The following is a 17,938-nucleotide window of genomic DNA, read 5'->3' as shown; positions in this document are numbered from 1 at the left end:
CCACCAGACAGTTTGCGGGAGTTGCCGGAGGCGGTGCAGGAGGAAGGGGTTACCCAATCTGGTGTGGCAGGGCGGGCCCCATTCGTGTGGTTTTGCTGCCTGGTGTTATTTTGATCATCGCTCTGAGAAGCGGGCATGTCTGCGATTACTGTCTCCGTTTGAAACTTGGGGAAACTGAGTCCCACAGAAATTGGCTTCGACCAGAGACTAGAAGGCTTCTAGATACTCGGCCGCCTTCATCCTGCTCAGACCTCAGGGTGGGTGAGGATAAGGGTCGGAAGCTGGCGGGGAGAGGGCACAGTTCGTCGAGGGCTCGATGGGCAGGAGAAGTGGGGCGCCTCCCCCCCAACCCCGCCGTCGGGTCACGTGACTTATCGGAGGCGGGTCACCACGTGGGCCGGGCTGGGCGGTGCAGTTCTGTGGCTCCGCCAGGTCTGCCTCGGTCTCCGGTTGTCCACTCGCTCCCTCTGACCTCTCGGTCCCTCCCGCAGTTGGTGGAGTCCGAACACAGTTCCCGGCGGCCCTTGCTGGGCAGGGGCGGGTAACAGGTGAGTCGCCGCCCGTCCCCGCTCCCCAGCGCCCCCCGGTAAGCGGCCAGGATGTGGGACCCTGGTGGGGCGGAGCGGTAACTCTGCGGCTTAGGGGTGGTCCCCGCCCCCTCCCAGCCCCATCCAGTTCCCTTGAGGCCACCAGCTAGATCCCCTCCAAGTTCCTTTGGGACTCTGAGACCACTAGGCACTGAGTTCCCCCCCGCGGTTCTTCTGTATCTCCCTGAGTTTTGCGGAGGGTCCCGCTGGGGGACCGGCTGATCCCACTGCACCACCCCCTCTCCCCCTCGCACCTGCAGGTGCTTCAGGGGGAGGGCAGCGGTGTTTGTTTCTCCGGAAGGGAAGGGGTAGAGGCCCCCGTAGGTACCACTGATCGAAAGTGAGGGGGTGGGAGACTGGCAGATGAGGGTCCAGGGGCTCTCAGAGCTCTCGCCGCCACTGGGCTCGCAGGCGTGGCTGCCACTCTGCCTTGATGGTAACTGCCCCCAGAGGACTCGCTTCCGGCTGGGGTGGAGTTTCTGGAGACTGGGCCCGGCCCTGCACCTCCCTACCCAGCTCAGGGCTCAGTAATGGTGCGCCCCGGAAACTCCTGCCCGGCTTGTCCCCACCTGGGCAAGGGTACCAGGGCCCTGGGTACCACCCGGGCAGAAGTCCAAAGCAGTGCCCAGGTACCAGTGCCCAGGTGAGCCCCCAGCCCCCACGCAGCCTCTGAGCACCTCCCACACGCCCAGCTCCTCCCTCCTGGAGAAGGGGTGTGTGGGAGAGGCCTGTGGCTCAGAACTTGGGAAGGTCTGTGTTTTCTGGAAGGAATTCCCACTCGAGACTGTGGGGGCACTCTCAGCCCCGGCTCCAGCCACTTTTCCTTTCAGGCGGAGTCAAGGGTCCTCCCCTGACCTCTGCTGGTTTCTCCACACTGTGCTCCTGTGGGAGGAAAGGGAGGGGGCTTGGGCTGTGTGGGGCCTGGGCTCTGAGACTGGACACCCCCAAGCGGGGGCACTGTCTGGGCACAGCCCTAGTGGGCTGGGCACTCCGGCCTCGCCTGAGGAAGCCCCTTGAGCTGAGCCAGCTTTCCTAAGTGTTGAGCTCCCTGGCGTTAAGGGTGGGGAGAGGGGTGGGGGTGGGGGACAGGGCAGACTGAGGGCTGGGTCCAGTCTTGCTGGGGCAGAGTCCTGCAGGCGTCAGCTGGTGGCTGGGAGCCCGCTCCCCGCCACCCCGCCCCACTCCCACAGGGTGGAGAGCCTGGACAAGGCCACCCTGGTTCTGTTGTCCTGGGTGACGGCAGAGCCCGGACAAAGGCTGGACAAAGGCTGCCTGTTTAAGGCCCAGCCCCCTCCCCAGCCAGTTGCCCAGGCCCGCCCCGAGGTGATGGAATGTAAGGAACTCTCAGGAGGGCTGTCGACCTTGATGTGCCCAGCTTGGCACAGAGTGATCTCCGTGGAGGGGGGACGCAGGCTGGGGTGCAGCTGAGGCCATGCTGTCTGCTGTTCTGTCCGGCACTGGTGAGGGGTGAGGGCCGCGGGCCCAGGCCGCTGGCTCCTGTGAGATTTCTGGCAGGAGGAAGTGCTGCGGGGTCACGGGTGGGCACAGGAAAGGCCCCAGCTCTCCTGACCTTTCTCCCCAAGAGGGGGACTCCCCGGGTCAGAACCTTAGGAATGGAGAGCCGCATCCACAGGCCCCCACCCGCCCATCCTCTTGCAGGAATGGCGCCACTGAGGAAACTGGTGGGGAACTGCCCAGACTCCCCTCCCTTCCTTCCTCCCTAACCGCCCTCCTCCCCTCTGGTGGTGGAGGAGTCTCCCTGTCAGTCCATTCCTGCCTGCGGTTTTTCTCGGGTCACTCACTGGTGCTTCCCAGGTGGCGCTAGTGGTAAAGAACCTGCCTGCCAATGCAGGAGACCTGAGAGACGCAGGTTCAATCCTTGGGTTGGGAAGATCCTCTGGAGGAGGGCATGGTAACCCACTCCAGTATTCTTTGGGTTTGTCTGGTGGCTCAGATGGCAAAGAATCTGCCTGCAGTGCAGGAGACCCGGATTTCATCCCTGGGTTGGGAAAAGTCCCCTGGAGAAGGAAATGGCCACCTACCCCAGGATTCTTGCCTGGAGAATTCCATGGACAGAGGATCCTGGTGGGCTACAGTCCATGGAGGTCACAAAGAGTGGGAACGACTGAGTGACTAACAACACTGGACCGTGTGACCATGTGTTTGGTGTTTGTCTGTGGATGGGGGCAGGGTTGGGGCTCAGGCAGCCCAGGCTGGGAGCAGCCCCTCCCACGGTCCCCAGGGAGTGGGTGGCGGGGCTGGGTGCCAGGCTCACTTTGCTGTAACGCTTCCTGTCTCATCAGATGGGCAGCGGGAGGCTCTGGAGGCCGTGTCCAGGCTCTGAACTGCGCTAGGGCTGTGGACTTGCTGGCAGTGGGCCGCAGACATGTCCCAGTCGCCGGCCTTTGTCCTCAATGTCCTCGAGACCCCAGAGGACCCAGAGGGGTAGGTGCTCTGGGGTGGGGCTGGGGGCCGGGATATGTCACGCCCAGGGAGAGGTGGGCTGGACCTCAGCCCTCTGGAGGGGGAAGGCTGCTGGGGTGAGGACTGGGTCAGCAGCAGCCTGACCTCCCTGCCACATCCCCCGTTCTGGATCCAGCAGCCAAGAGCCCAGCCCCTATGATGAGAGCGAAGTGCATGACTCCTTCCACCAGCTCATCCAGGAGCAGAGCCGCTGGGTGGCCGAGGAGGGGCTGGAGCTGCAGCAGAGGCAGCCGGGGACTGGTGCCCTGGGGGCCTCAGGTGAGCCCACCTGTCCAAGTGCTGGGATGAGGTGGGCAGGGCACTGAGCCTCTCACCCTCTGAGGAAGCCCCTCCTAGCAGCCTGGGGAGGAGGCTGGGCGGGGAGATCTCCAGCGGGCAGGATCTGTAGAACCTCTGGACAAGTCTTAACTTTGCTGGACAGGCAGCGACCACGAGACCATGCTGGGGCCTGAGGGTGCCCCCGTCTACAGCATGGCCACGCTCCGCATCTTGGCCAGCATGCCCAGTCGCACCATTGGTGAGTGGGACCCTTTCCCTTCGGACCCTGGGCTGGGCTGGGGTTTCTGGCTAAAGATCTACAGATCCCAGAGCCGGGCCCCTTCTCCCACCTCACCCTATCTGCTGCCTGGAGGCCCAGCCCAGCCCCAGGCAGCCTCGCTGGGTTCTAAAAAAATGACTCCAGAGTCATCATGGGGATAAAAATAGGCTCTTGGGAACCGGTGGAGCTTGAGGTCTCTTATGAAGGGACTTTCCTGGGTCCTGGGAAGTAGTGTGTGTGTGGGGGGGTGGTGGTCCCTGCTCCACGTGAGGGGGCCGCATCCCTCCACTGACCAGTGGCCTCCGCAGGCCGGAGCCGTGGGGCCATCATCTCCCAGTACTACAGCCGCACGGTGAAGCTGCGTCGCAGGGCCGGCCGGCCGCAGCTCAGGGACATGGGCCGCTCAGCCCGGCCCAGCCTCCGCCTGTACGACCTGGAGCTGGACTCTGCGGTCCTGGAGGAGGAGGGTGAGTGGGGGCGGGGCGGGGCCTCACTGGGGAGGACATCTGCTGGCGGGGTGGGGGCTGGGGTGCAGCGGGCTGTCTGAAGGTCCCCTGGAGTGAGGTCCCTTGGCAGGCGTGCAGGAGGGTCTTGGTGTCCCAGCTACTGGGATGGAGAAGCACGGGCCTCTCCGGCTGCACAGGGTCTGACTCAGCAGCCAGGCACTCTACAATGTCTGTCGAGAGTTGGTAGCGTCACAGACGCTGGTATTGGCTTTGGGATGTGATGGTGGTGAGCACACCCATTCAGTTCTCGTGCAGTTTATCATCTGGTGAAATAGGAACCAAATAAACGGATAAGCGATGGTTAAGGAGATCCAACCAGTCCACTTTGAAGGAGATCAGCCCTGGGATTTCTTTGGAAGGAATGATGCTAAAGCTGAAACTCCAGTACTTTGGCCACCTCATGCGAAGAGTTGACTCATTGGAAAAGACTCTGATGCTGGGAGGGATTGGGGGCAAGAGGAGAAGGGGACGACAGAGGATGAGATGGCTGGATGGCATCACTGACTCGATGGACGTGAGTCTGAGTGAACTCCGGGAGTTGGTGATGGGCAGGGAGGCCTGGCGTGCTGCGATTCATGGGGTTGCAAAGAGTCGGACACGACTGAGCAACTGAACTGAACTGAACTGAACTGAAAACTCAGATTGAGATGAGATGCGATGGCTGGATGGTGTATCCAATGCAATGGACATGAACATGGGCATACTTTGGGAGACGGTGAAGGACAGGGAGGCCTGGCGTGTTGCAGTCCATGGGGTCACAAAGAGCTGGACACAACCCGGTGACTGAACAGCAACAGCAAAGCTCAGATAAGGGCAGCTGAGGAAAAGTGCCTGGCAGGAGAGCGTTGCAGGACCCATCTAGCCTAGAGGAATCCTGGGAGGCTTCCTGGAGGAAGTGACACTACAGCTGATGGGGGCATGTGCAAAGGCCCCGGGGTGGGAGCCTCCTGGCTTCTCTGAGCATCTGGGAGGCTGGTGTGGGGGAGTTGGGGAACAAGAGAGAAAAGCTGTAGGAAGGAGCAGGGCCCAGCGCACAGGTCAGTCTTCAACCAAGTGATCTCTGGAAGCAGCGCCCAGGGCCTTGGGCACTTCCTGGGGCCCTCCTGTGTTTCCCCTCCCTGTTTACCCAAGGCCCCCAGCTGGTAGGTGACGGAGCAGTGCAGGGTGATGTGAGCTCAGGGGTCAGGGTGAATGTTCCAGTTTTATTGTGTGAACCAGGCTGGATGTCTGCTTTCTGGTCATTTCTTATCTGGAAAGAGGAGTTAAAATAGCATCCCCTTTCCAGGGTGGGTGTGAGGATGAAAGGAGAGAGGCCGAGGGGTGGCCAGATCTCCAGACCCCGCCTTCCTCTACTGACCCCAGCGGGGCTTGGCATAGTGGGAAGTGGTGGGGGGATGGGGGGCTGGGACCCCATTGCTGCTGAGTGGGGGGAGCATATAGGGCTCTGGTGCATGGGGGGATCAGAGCAAGATGCTCAAGGGGCCCCAGGAGGGGAGTTTGGGTCAAGGAGAGGGGCACTGGGCTGGGCCTTGGAAGATGCGGGGAACTTGATTGTGTCCTGGGCTCCTGGGGGTGGAGGTAAGAGAGGGTGACGGCCTGCGGGCATGTGGGCCTGGCCCGGAGGCAGAGGCCTGGGTGGCAGGGGACGGCTGCACGGCAGGAGGGAGGGCAGGGTGCCGCGGGAACCTCAGCTCGCCCCCTTCCCCCTGCAGAGAAGCGGGGCCTCCTGGTGAAGGAGCTCCAGGGCCTGACAGCGGCCCAGAGGGACCACATGCTTCGGGGGATGCCCCTGAGCCTGGCTGAGAAACGCTGCCTGCGGTCAGTGCCCCTCCACCTCGGGTGGCCCCTAGATGCCCCTCCTCGGGTGGGCGGGGCAGGGGGTGATGGCGGTCCCCGGTGGGGAGGGAGTGGACTGACCCCAGATGCTGCCTCTGTCCCCAGGGAGGAGAGCCGGCCCCCGAGGGGCAAGCACAGGGCCCAGCGGCACCATGGGCTCCTCTCCTGCTGCGACCAGCTCCGTGACAGCTGTGTCCTGGTAGGAGCATCTGGGTACCCGGGAGGGAAGGGGTGGAGTGGAGTGGGGGCGATGGGGGGGTCCTTTCTCCCTCTGAGTGATGCCTCCAGCCTGGCTCCGGCCCGGGACTGACCTCCCTCCTCCCCTCACGGCGCCCCTGCGCTCCGGGCCCCGGACTGGACTGCGGTCCTGTTGGAGCCGGCTCCCCGCCCCGGCCCTGCCTGAGATCTGTGCTGCCGCTGTCCCCGCAGGCCTCACACAACCTGGGGCTGGCGCTGCTCTCGGGGCTGCAGGCCCTGATGCCCTGGCGCTACGCCCTGAAGCGGATCGGGGGCCAGTTTGGCTCCAGCGTCCTGTCCTACTTCCTCTTCCTCAAGACCCTGCTGGCCTTTAACGCCCTGCTGCTGCTGCCGCTGCTGGCCTTCATCGTGGGCGTGCAGGCCGCCTTCCCGCCCGCACCCGCGGGCCCGGTGCCCGCCTTCACGGGCCTGGAGCTCCTCACCGGCGGGGTGAGGCTTGGCAGGGGGGGTCGGTGAGCAGGGGCACCCTCTCGTTACACCCCACCCCAACTCCTGCTGTGGCTCTGGCTCCCCTCGCTTTCTCTGGGACCCTGGAAGCCCCAGGGCGGCCGCACTCCTCCGTTCACCTCCGTGTTCCCCTCACCCCCCCTGCTCTCTGGCCCTTCCCCTTCTGCCTTTCTCCCCGCTCCGCCTTCTGGGTGCCCTGCAAGCCTGAGGGTGGGTCAGCTGCCAGGAGGGCAGGCTCCCTGACCCTGCCAGGCGTTTTCTCCGCAGGGCCACTTCACCCACAGTGTCATGTACTACGGCTACTACAGTAACGCCACGTTGAACCAGCCTTGTGCCTCCCCACTGGATGGCAGCCAGTGCACTCCCGAGGCGGGCAGCCTGCCCTACAGCATGCCGCTGGCCTACCTCTTCACCCTGGGGGCAGCTTTCTTTATCACCTGCATCACTCTGGTCTACAGGTAACGGCTCTCTGCCGTGTGAGCCCGGCTCTGAGCATCACTGACCCACCCATGCATCCATCTGTTCATTCATTCATCCATCTGTCTACCTATCCATCCGTCATCACTCCCTCCATTCATTCATCCATTCGTCTGTCCATCCATTAATCCATCTGGCTACCCATCCATTCATCATCTCTTCATCCATCCAGCCACCCATCCAGTCATCCATCTAGCTACCCACCCATCCATTTTCCCATCCACTCATCCGTCCAAAGATTGAAGGCAAGAGGAGAAGGGGGCAACACAGGATGAGATGGTTGGATAGTAGGGACATGGGTTTGAGCAAACTCCGGGAGATAGTGAAGGACTGGGAAGCTTGGCTTGTTGCAGTCCACCTTGGGGTCACAAAGTTGGACACAGCTGAGTCTGAACAACAACAATCCATCCATCATCACTCCATCCATCCATCTATCTATCAACCATGCGTCCGTAGATCCTTCCTTCCATCCATACTTTCATCCACACACCCATCCACTCCACACACATTTGCTGCACTCTGCTCAGGGCAGGAAGATAAATGAGCTCGGTGCATATCCTTGAGACGCTTGCTGTATACAGGAGAAGACAGGCCAGTGAAGAGGCTGGGAAACTGTTGCATTGCTCAGGTGTTATGGAGCATGGGAGTCAGACCAGCTTCCTAGGGGGTGGCCCTCGTACCACAGAGGGAGGTTAAATAAGGGCAGCCAGGGAAAGACAGAAGAAGGTATTCTGGTTCTCAGAAGAGGCAGTGCACAGGTCCTGAGGTAAGCCAGAAGCTTCTCTACCCATGTCTGGGTGGGAGGCAGCCGGCGTGGTGGTGGGGAGTGGAGCTGACCCCATTTCTAGCCCTTTGTGGCTGCTGGGCATCCTGCTGGACAGGTCTGACCTAGGGTGGGCGGTGGTCCACCCCAGGAGGCTGAGAGCTGTGGGCTAGAGGTGGGGCAGGGAGAGTGGCCGGAGGCCCATCAGCACTGGCTGGGGGTGGGGGGCCTCCACTGAGTGGCCGGTGCACTTTGTCAGATCTGTTTCTCCCGGCCTCTTCGCCTTTTGCCCCATCTCACCCCTTGCCTGTCTCTGCTTCTCCTAGCATGTCCCACTCCTTCGGGGAGAGCTACCGAGTGGGCAGCACCTCGGGGGTCCACGCCATCACCGTTTTCTGTTCCTGGGACTACAAAGTGACCCAGAGATGGGCCACTCGGCTTCAGCACGACAACATCCGAACCCAGCTGAAGGTGAGCTGGGGGCTCACAGCCCCCTGGGGCCACGGTCTGCCACCCCTGTGTCAGCCCCCTGGGGCCACGGTCTGCCACCCCCGTGTCCAGGGGAACACCAGTTGGGGCCCTGCGGTGGGCCTTTGAGAAGGACTTCCTCTTCTTGAAGGCCCCGTGTCCTCCGGCCCTGGCAGGAAGATGCCTCCACTGTGCCAGCTGGCCCGCACTCCCAGCCCCCCCGGTAGCCCTGGGGTACAAGTGAGAACAGTGAGGTCTCAGTCCCTTGCCCATGGCTCTTTGGGCCAGAGGGTGGCTGAGCTGGGCCTCCTGGAAGATTCTCTGCTGTTGGGGGTCCCTGCTGTGGGATTCGAGTCACGGGCGCTCAGTTTTGACCCAGCTGTCGGGCCCTCAGGGAGCGCCCCATGGCTCCTAGTCAGTGAGGGAACAGCTGTCTGCAGGCAGCATGGCTCAGTAGGCAGGTGCGGGGCAGGCCACGTCCCTGAAGACCGGGCCTCTGACGGAACCACAGGCCGTGGTACCGGGGGCAGGCGGGAGGTGAGCCCTGGCCCCCCCCCGACCCCAAGCCTCCCTGTGTGTCGGCTCCATGCGCCCCCCCGGGGTGTGGTGCGCGCGTGGGCAGGTCCCCGCGTGTCTGTGCCCTGGGTGACAGGCTCGCTGTGACCTGCAGGAGCTGCTGGCTGAATGGCAGTCGCGCCAGCACCGCCGGAGTGCGTGCGGGCAGCTGCGACGGGTGGCTGTGCTGGGGCTCGTGTGGCTGCTGTGTCTGGGCACCACTCTGGGCTGCACCCTGGCTGTCTACACGTTCTCGGAGCTCATGATCAAGGTGCAGAGAGGGCGCGGGCGGCCCCCGAGGAGGCCCGGGCCTCCCGCTTTATTAGCTGGGACCCTTGGCCTCCCACACCCTCCGCCCCGGCCCCCCCCAGAGGACACTTTCCTCCCGGTCCTTGTTCTCATTCTTGTTCTGTCTAACGCCATTATGACGTCCTTTTGTTTTCTTGTCTTTTGGTTTCTCTTTTCACTTTTTTTCCGACACCTGTGTTCCATCCTCCCTTCTCCGCCTCCCGCCCCCCTTCCTGTGCGGTTTGAACACAGGGCCTGGGGTGGGGGAGGTGTGCCTGCCATCTGCACCTGCTCTGTCCCCCCCAGACCCCTCCCTGCAGCCCCTTCCCCGCCGCGGTCGGGCCCGGCAGTGGACCTGACCCTGTCCTTGGGGCCCCTCCGGGGACCACTGCCCCACCCCGCTCCGCCCCAGCAGAGCCCAGTGTCCGCCAAGCGGGAGGCTGTCCTGCTGCTCCTGCCCCTGGTGGTTTGCCTCCTCAACCTGGGGGGCCCCTACCTGTTCCGCATCCTGGCTGCCCTGGAGCGGCACGACTCCCCGGTGCTGGAGGTGTACGTGGCCATCTGCAGGTGCGAGGCCAGCTGGGCCAGGTGCAGGCTTTCTGGGGCGGGACTTCTGTCTCCCAGGCACCCTGCCCTCAGCCCATGCACCCACCCTTTTCCACAGGAACCTCATCCTCAAGATGGTCACCTTGGGGATTCTTTGCTACCACTGGCTGGGCCGCAGGGTGGGCACCCTGAAGGACCAGGTGAGGGTGGGCCGGGCGGTGCTGGTGGGGGCCTGGGGCTCCCCGGGCCCCTCCCAGCAGCCAGCCCTCGCCTGAGCTTCCCTGGCTCTGTCTGCAAGCATCCTGGGGGCCCCCGGGTGGCAGGGGAGGGTGGGGGCTGAGGCCGCCTCTGTTTCAGTGCTGGGAGAACTTCGTGGGCCAGGAGCTGTACCGGCTCATGGTGATGGACTTCATCTTCACGCTGCTGGACACGCTTCTGGGGGAGCTGGTGTGGAGGTGAGGCCCGCGGGCTGGGTCCCCGCACCTGGGCGTCCCCTGCAGAAGGGCTCCTAGCGTCCTCCCCTGCGTGTGTGGTGGTGGTGGGGTCACCTGGGCGGTCCTCAGGCCTCTGAAAATCAGGACCTGACCCCACACTGGGACCACAAATTTCCACCCATGACAGCTCTTCTGTAAAATATCTTTAAACTGAGAAAAACCCTGAGAAAACAGGATGTAGCGTATTTTTAGATCGGAAAGGAAAACAGGTTTCAAAATGATGCATGTAGTCTAATCCGCCAAGGGAAAAAAGGGTCGGGAGGAAGCACAGAAAGTGGAAGAATGTGTTCAGCTGTCCTGGCTCTGGGTGCTAGCACAGAAGGTGTCATTTCCTTCCTTTTTGTGTTTTCTTTGAGAACATTGGAATTTAAAAATAATAAGATTTTTACTTAAAATGTTTTCAAGATTGATTTTTATTTTTGGCCGCACCTCGTGGCATGCAGAACTTCCCCGAACAGGGATCGAACCCCTGCCCCCCTGCAGTGGAAGCGTGGAGTCTTAACTACTGGACCACCAGGGAGGCCTCAATAATAATAAAAATATTTTTTTTAGAAAATCTTTTTTTTCCTTGGCCGTGCTGGGTCTTCCTTGCTGTGTGCAGGCTTCCCGCTGTAGCGGCTTCTTCTGCTGTGGAACATGGGCTCTAGGGCTTGGGGCTTCAGTGATTGTGGCACGTGGGTTCAGTAGTCGTGGCTTCCGGGCTCTAGAGCACAGGCTCAGTAGTTGGGGCGCACGGGTTTAACTGCCTTATGGCATGTGGGATCTTCCGGGGCCAGGAATCAAACTCGTGTCTCCTGCACTGGCAGGTGGATTCTTTACCACTGAGCCACCAAGAGGGATGCCATATCTGATAGCTCAGGTGGGAAAGAATCCTCCTGCAATTCAGGAGACCTTGGTTTAATTCCTGAGTCGGGAAGATCCGCTGGAGAAGGGATAGGCTACCCACTCCAGTATTCTGGCCTGGAGAATTCCATGGACTGTATAGTCCATGGGGTCGCAAAGAGTCAGACACGACTGAGCAACTTTCACTTCACTTTCACCAGGGAGGGAGTGAAAGTTGCTCAGTCGTGTCTAACTCTTTGCAACCCCATGGACTGCAGCCTGCCAGGTTTCTCTGTCCATGGAATTTTCCAGACAAGAATACTTGCCCTTCTCCAGAGGAACTTTTTGACCCAGGGATCGAACCCGGGTCTCCCTCATCGCAGGCAGATTCTTCACTGTCTGAGCCACCAGGGAATAAGATTTTTAAAAAGCAGTAACACCTTTGATGCCAATGTGCATATTTGCACTGGGGTGTATCACATGTGCTTAGAAAATGGACAGAGACTAAGTCAGCTGCAGTGCAGACCCCTCCGTGTTGGACCCCAGTCCGCCGTCTCCCCTCAACATTGCTGGGCCCTGGGAGGGGTGGGCTGGCTCGTCAGCTTGCTGTGCGGGTCAGGGTGGGGTCCCAGCATCCCTCGGGCAGGTCTCGGGGATCGGTCCTCCTCAGTGACCCCCGGGCTCTTCTGCCCCAGGCTTTTCTCTGAGAAGCAGCTTAAGAGGAAGGGGAAGCCTGAGTTCGACATTGCAGGAAATGTTCTGGAGCTGATTTACGGGCAGACCCTGACTTGGTGAGCATCTCCCTTGTGTGTCCCATTGCCCAGCCCCCGGGGAGGCTGACCCCTTCCCCCTCAAGGCCCCAGCAAGGCCCAGTCCTGGGATTCTGGAGTGACCTTACCCCTCAGCCCCCAGTGGACCCAGGCTCCAGTCCCCTTGCTGGGCTTTCCTCGAGGTCTGACCCTGAGCCAGGCCTGGGGGGACAGTTCTGGGCCTGGGGAGCAGCCCGGGGGTCAGGACCCCAGCCCCTGGACTGCAGCCCTCTCCTCTCCACGCCCTCCTCAGGCTGGGGGTCCTCTTCTCCCCGCTCCTGCCCGCCATGCAGATCATTAAACTGCTGCTCCTCTTCTACATTAAGAAGGTAAAGGTGTCGCTGGGTCCTGGGGGTGGAGGCGCGGGGGGCAGCAGGCCTGGGGAGTGTGTGCAGCCAGGGTGGCTGCTGGGCCGGCAACACGGAGCCCTAGGACATTAGAGCCCTTCCCTGGCCTGGGTGGTATGCGGCTGGCAGCCCAGGGCCACCCTCTGGGGTCAGTCGCACAGGCCCCAGCTGATTTCTGGCCTGAATCTCTGCCTTTGGCAGGCTGGCAGCATCCCGTTAGGGTCTGTGGTTGTCGCCACGTGCCCATGTGTACAGGTCAGGGCTTCCAGCCGGGGGCTCAGAGGCGCTCAGAACCAGCACCTCCTTTCCTCTGCTCCCCGTGTTTCCTCATCTGTACACAGTGGATATGGGCTTTCCAGGGGACTCAGTGGTAAAGAATCCACCTGCTGAGCGGGAGATGTGGGTTCGATTCCTGGGTTGGGAAGATTCCCTGGACAAGGAAATGGGAACCCACTCCAGTATCCTTACCTGAGAGATCCCATGGACAGAGAAGCCTGGCGGGCTACAGTCCGTGGGGTCACAAAGAGTCTGACATGCTTTAGTGACTAAACAATAAAACAAAAAAAAAAACCCCATGGATGGTGCCCTAGGGGGCACTGCTGGAGATGACGTTTATAAAGCCCAGGGCATGGGTCTGGCCCACTGGAGACCTTTAGTCAATGGAGGTGGCTTTTAGTATCATCCCTCCTGCTTACAAGTGAGCTGGCCAAGCATCCCCCCGTGTCCCTTGGTCTCCCCTCTGCAGACGGGGAGGTGGCCCCACTGGCCCTCCCCAGCCTGCGGGCTTAGGATTTCAAGCGTTTGCCTCTCTGTCGGGCTGTTCTGAGGTCTTGGCTCAGGCTGGAAGCCGGGCTCAGGGTGCTGGAAGCGCAGCACCCTCTCAGCCCACGGCGGGCCTTGGTCCTGTTCGCTCTGGGAGGCCCCACCAGGCCTGGGAGTGGGGGTGGTGGACAGCAGGGTGGTGGTGGCCGAACGCAGCCTTTGTCCCCAGGCCAGCCTGATGGCCAACTGCCAGGCGCCCCGCAGGCCCTGGAAGGCGTCCCACATGAGCACCGTCTTCATCTCCCTGCTCTGCTTCCCCTCCTTCCTGGGCGCAGCCGTTTTCCTCTGCTACGCTGTCTGGCAGTGAGTGGGCGCCTGGCCTCCGGGGTGGGGGTGTGGGGAGGGCCGCCTGGCGAGGCTCTGACTGCTGGCTGAGGTTTGGGTGGTGTGGAGCGGCCCTTTGCCCGGGCTCAGGGGTCACGCTGCCTGCCCTCTGCCCCCAGGGTGAAGCCCTCAAGCACCTGTGGCCCCTTCCGGACCCTGGACACCATGTATGAGGCGGGGAAGGTGTGGGTGCGCCGCCTGGAGAAGGCGGGCCCCCGCGTCTCCTGGCTGCCCTGGATCCACCGCTACCTGGTGGAAGATACCTTCCCCATCTACCTGGTGTCAGCCCTGTTGCTGTGAGTGATGGGGTCTCTGGCTTCTGCCTCCCCCCCGGCTCCTGCGAGGGGCCCAGCCTGACCGCTTGTCTCCCACAGGGCTGTGATCTACCTCAACATCCAGGTGGTGAAGGGCCAGCGGAAGGTCATCTGCCTCCTCAAGGAGCAAATCAGCAACGTGAGTGCCCCTCTGAGCCCCCCACCCAGGGTCCCTCCAGGCTTTTCACCTCCCCGGGATCTGGGCTGTGGAAAGGGGTTGTTTGCTAAGCGAATTATATCAATTGAGATACATAGTTCGTATTCATCAGAGTTGTAGATGGGAGGCAGCCAGGCTGCCCATCTGCAAAGAGCCCACTGGGAGGAGGGCTCCAGAGGTGCTTCTCTGATGACCCCCACCCCCACCCCCAGTCCCCCAGAGGTCGCCCAGCCCTGCCTCATGGGCTGTCCCTCCCTCCTCCCTGCTCAGTTACTGGACCTCCCATCACCTTTGGGGCAAGTCACTGCCCTGACAGTCAGGGTCACTCGGGCTGGCGTTTGCCTGGACGGCAGGGGCCTTTCGCCTGATCCTTACCCCGCCCAGGTCTGGGCTGGCTGCTCAGGAGCACGTGTCAGTCACAGCAGTTCTCCCTGAATACTCAGTGGCCTCTGACCTCATCCCCAGGGCCCCGACATCACTCTCCCCACTGCTATTTTTTTTCCTTTTCTCCCTTTCCTTTCCGGTTTCTCCCTTGTGTACTCAATGCTTGAGCCCACCTTGGGGCCAGCTGCTGCCTGTGTCCCCCAGGCAGTCACATCAGGGCTGGTGGCTCCCCGCCACCCTGCGGTAGAAGTGACCTGAAGGCCCACTGCCGGGGGTCAGCCAAGGCGGGACCGGGCTGGGCTGCAGCTCGTGTGAGCCTGCTGCTGGCTGGTTGGTGCAGGGGCTCAGAGTCAGGTCTTTCCAAGCGGGAGGATCCCCTGGGGACTGCTTCCACTTTTTATTGGGTTGTAAGCAATGCAATGCTTCTACAAACAGCAGGCAGGGCTCAGGCTGGGCGTTTTGGCTGAGGGGGTTGCCTGGCCCCAGCTGTTGGAAATGGATTGTTTTTCCCAACTGGCTCGTGCTCTGCTGTGTAGATCTTCGGGACCTGAGGTGCCTGGCGGGATGCACAGGGGCATTGAGAGGGGAACCCCTGGTTCACCTCGTTCCGCCTGCCGTTCCTCTAGGAGCTGAAGGACAGTTCCCCAGGCGGCCCTCGTGGTGGGCAGCGTCTCCCACCAAGGCCGAGCATGGGCCCGGTTCTGAGTCTGGGGCTGCTGGTCTGAGCTCCGCCAGCACTCGGAGCATCTTCTCCTGGGACTGAGCAGGGCGGCTTACTCAGGCGCACGGCCCTCTGTACTCACCAACTCGGTGGAGAGAAAATGGGGAGGGCCCATCTTGGAGGTGTGTCTGTCTCAGCATCTTCCTGGGTGAGCCAGGGTCCCCAGCACCCAGGACACATTCGAGCAGAATTGCTGTTTTCTCTTTGTGAAGGCTCCCTACCAGAAACCCAGTCTGACCCCAGAGCTGCATGGGCCCTGAAGTCTGCCGGGTGTTTAACCGGGTTCTCTACTTTAAACCTTTATGCACTTTTCACAGTCATTTGTCAAAAGAGCCCTGGGTTGGCTGATTTGTTGTTGTTGTTCAGTCGCTAAGTCACGTCCAACTCTTTGCGACCCCATGGACTGCAGCACGCCAAGCTTCCCTGTCCTTCACCATCTCCCAGTGTTTGCTTAAACTCATATCTGTTGAGTCGGTGATGCCATCCAACCATCTCATCCTCTGTCGCCCCGTTCTCCTCCTGCCCTCAATCTTTCCCATCATCAGGGTCTTTTCCAATGAGTTGGCTCTTCGTATCTGGTGGCCAAAGTATTGGTTGATCCCTGCCCCAAAGATGTCCTTGTCCTAAGCCCAGGAGCTGTGAATGAGCCATGTCACCTGGCATTGGAGTTGGGGGTTCAGGATTGCAGATGGAATTACAGTTGCTGTAATTCCATCTGCTGATCTGGAGGTGGGGAAGATTGTCCTGGATCATTTGGGTGGGCATGATAAAGCCCTTAGAAAAGGAAGCTGGAGAGTCAGTATCAGAGAAAAGGGTGTGAGAAGGACTTGACTGGACGCTGCTGACTCTGCAGATGGGAGGAGGCTGTGAGCCCAGGGATGTGGGCAGACTCAGAAGCTGAAGAAGGCGAGGACAGATTCTCCCTGGAGGTTCCAGAAGGAACCAGCCCTCCTCACTCCTTGATTTTAGCCCAGTGAGACCACTGTGGACTTTAGAAAATTTTGTTTCCTTATTTCTGGCTGTGCTGGGTCCTCGTTGCTGCTGGGCTTTTCTCTAGTTGCAGCGTGGGCTTCTTTGTGGTGGCTCCTCTTGCTGTGGAGCACGGGCTCCAGGGTGCTCAGGCTTCAGTAGTTGCGGTTCTTGGGCTCTAGCGTGCAGGCTCAATAGCTGTGGTGCACAGGCTTAGTTGCTCTATGACATGTGAGGTCTTCCCTGACCAGGGCTTGAACTTGTGTTTCCTGCATTGACAGGCGGATTCTTTACCACTGAGCCACCAGAGAAGCCCTATTGTAGACTTCTGATCTCTAGAACCGAAAGGTGTTGAATTTGTGTTGCTTTAAGCCACTAACTTTCTGTAATTGATTAGCGCAACGATAGAAAACCCATACAAACCCCATGACCCAAGCACACAGTGACCGAGGTCAGAGAGGAGGTAGTTTCCCCAGGGCAGACTTACTAAGTAGCAGGACCAGTTATATATTGAGTCAGGCTTGTTTCTGGTGGCAGCCCTCGCTGAGTGAATCCGCACATTTCCCTTTTCACCTTGGCTGCTAGGAGGCTAAGCTGTATATATGTGCCCACTGTAGGGTTCTCGGTTTTCCCTTGTTCTTGCTTGGTACCTCTGTCTCTTTTCTTTAAATTTTTCGTGCTCACGGGGTCAAATCTTTGAGAGCCCCACCGAGTGCCATACTGGAGCAGGCCACTTCTGGATGGACATGCAGTGGACAGCTGCTCTCTGTGTTCCGGTGTTTCTAGGAGGGGGAGGACAAAATCTTCTTGATCAACAAGCTTCAGCGTGTCTACGAGAGGAAGGAGAGGAGCAGGTGAGGGGCCTGGGAGGGGAGTCTGCAGGGTGGGGGAGCAGGGAATGGACAGAGAGGCCCTTCCTTCCAGGAGTCAGGGGTGGGGAGTGGCTGCTGGCCTCCCCGGGTGGCCCTTAACTTCTTGGGACTCCCCTGCCCCCTTCCCCCACCTTTTCTCCTCAGGTGTGTGGGGCATTTGGGGCAGGAGGAGAACTTAAGTTTGGTGAGAAAGGAAAAAAGGAAAACTGTGTGCAGGGGACAGGGTTGAGCTGGGGTCTCTCACGCCCTTTTCCTCCTCCTCTCTGCATCCCCTGTCTTGATGAGTCAGGGGGTCGGTCTAGCTGGCCTTCTCCTCAGGCCCCGCCCCTTTCTCCCCATGGGGTGAACATCCTGCCTCCAGATGCTGCTGCATCAGGAGTGCAGGGCCTGCTCCCACGGCCGCACATCTCACCCCGCACCTGTTGCCTGTGCTCAAGTCCGGGGATGGGGAGGCACACTCAGACATCTTCCTGCCGCCTGGACAGACACACTCAGGGATGCACACACCCCCTTCCTCAGCCCCTGCCCAGCCAGGGGGGCTGGCTGAGGTCTGCAGGTGGAAGCCCTTGGGGCTCCCCATCCCCACCCTGGGCAGCAGGAGTCCCCCCCACCCCAGAATGAGCCATCTAATAAGACATCCTCCCCACACCCCAGTCAGAAGGAGGGCATGGCAGCCCACTCCAGTGTCTTTGGCTGGAGACGGAGGAGCTTGGCGGGCTGCAGTCCCTGGGGTCACCCCCGGCCAGGTGTCAGTGGTGAATCCTGGCCTCTTCCCGCTCCTTCCCCTTCTCAGAGCTCATGAGGAAGCTGCTAGGCGTCCTGTGGCCTAAGGGGGTGACTGGCGCGCACTGCCTGAGGCCGGGGGCCCCTCGCTGACTTCCCTTTCTGGCAGGGCTGGTAGAACCGAGGAGGCCGTGACACCCCCAGCCCTGTTCGCAGACGGCTGGGATGCCCAGTAAGAGCGCCAGGCTGGCAGCCTGGTTCCTGCGGCCCTGCAGGCAGATGCCGCCTGGAAATGACCCCGCTGGGAAACAACTGGGGATGGGGGTCAGGGGGCAGGACTCTGCAGCCCACCTGAGGCTGGAGCACCCCTTGTGAACCCTGCCCGGAACTCTTATTTATTCTAATTAAACATGTTTTGCAAAATGGG

At 60.9% G+C, this 17,938-nt stretch overlaps 2 protein-coding genes and 1 long non-coding RNA gene across 9 annotated transcripts in view; 1 reads left to right on the top strand and 2 right to left on the bottom strand.

Moving 5' to 3' along the window:
* TMC8 (transmembrane channel like 8) overlaps positions 1–176 on the bottom strand; it is a 26,106-nt gene extending 25,930 nt beyond the window's left edge. The window contains exon 1 of the mRNA XM_006064090.4: positions 54–176. The gene's annotated coding sequence lies outside the window, so the exon portion shown is untranslated. The remainder of the gene's footprint in view (positions 1–53) is intronic.
* On the top strand, positions 117–17,938 carry TMC6 (transmembrane channel like 6). 6 transcript variants are annotated; one of them, XM_025279594.3, is made up of 22 exons: positions 117–257; positions 492–548; positions 2,891–3,032; positions 3,190–3,329; positions 3,493–3,588; positions 3,918–4,076; positions 5,828–5,933; positions 6,057–6,150; positions 6,381–6,638; positions 6,924–7,114; positions 8,223–8,367; positions 9,035–9,190; positions 9,623–9,774; positions 9,872–9,953; positions 10,111–10,208; positions 11,765–11,860; positions 12,132–12,207; positions 13,217–13,350; positions 13,491–13,667; positions 13,746–13,824; positions 16,703–16,770; positions 17,681–17,938. In XM_025279594.3, exons 3-22 carry the CDS (start codon positions 2,974–2,976, stop codon positions 17,745–17,747), a joined length of 2,433 nt encoding a protein of 810 aa, XP_025135379.2. In that variant the 5' UTR covers positions 117–257; positions 492–548; positions 2,891–2,973; the 3' UTR covers positions 17,748–17,938. The 6 variants fall into 6 exon arrangements, 5 of the variants coding, with proteins under 5 accessions (XP_025135379.2, XP_025135376.2, XP_025135380.2 ...); XM_025279591.3 differs by having other exon boundaries at positions 3,187–3,329; XM_025279595.3 differs by having other exon boundaries at positions 3,187–3,329; positions 17,582–17,700.
* LOC123332525 lies at positions 1,056–2,689 on the bottom strand. 2 transcript variants are annotated; one of them, XR_006549320.2, is made up of 3 exons: positions 2,630–2,689; positions 1,949–2,095; positions 1,056–1,469 (listed from the first exon to the last, which is right to left on the bottom strand). It is a non-coding gene; the product is annotated as an uncharacterized LOC123332525 (long non-coding RNA). The 2 variants fall into 2 exon arrangements; XR_006549319.2 differs by lacking the exon at positions 2,630–2,689 and adding an exon at positions 2,194–2,265.

The sequence above is a fragment of the Bubalus bubalis genome, chromosome 3, assembly GCF_019923935.1.
Source record: "Bubalus bubalis isolate 160015118507 breed Murrah chromosome 3, NDDB_SH_1, whole genome shotgun sequence".
NCBI classification, from domain to species: Eukaryota; Metazoa; Chordata; class Mammalia; order Artiodactyla; family Bovidae; genus Bubalus; species Bubalus bubalis.
Note: the sequence above shows the minus strand (reverse complement) of the source record. Positions and strands in the feature narration are given on the sequence as shown.

Bases quoted from the DNA above. Each gene is read 5' to 3' on its own strand.
- TMC6 (XM_025279591.3), top strand. From the start codon at position 2,974: ATGTCCCAGTCGCCGGCCTTTGTCCTCAATGTCCTCGAGACCCCAGAG. The intron at 6,151-6,380 runs GTAGGAGCATCT...CTGTCCCCGCAG, and splicing joins TCCGTGACAGCTGTGTCCTG to GCCTCACACAACCTGGGGCT. The intron at 10,209-11,764 runs GTGAGGCCCGCG...CTTCTGCCCCAG, and splicing joins CTGGGGGAGCTGGTGTGGAG to GCTTTTCTCTGAGAAGCAGC.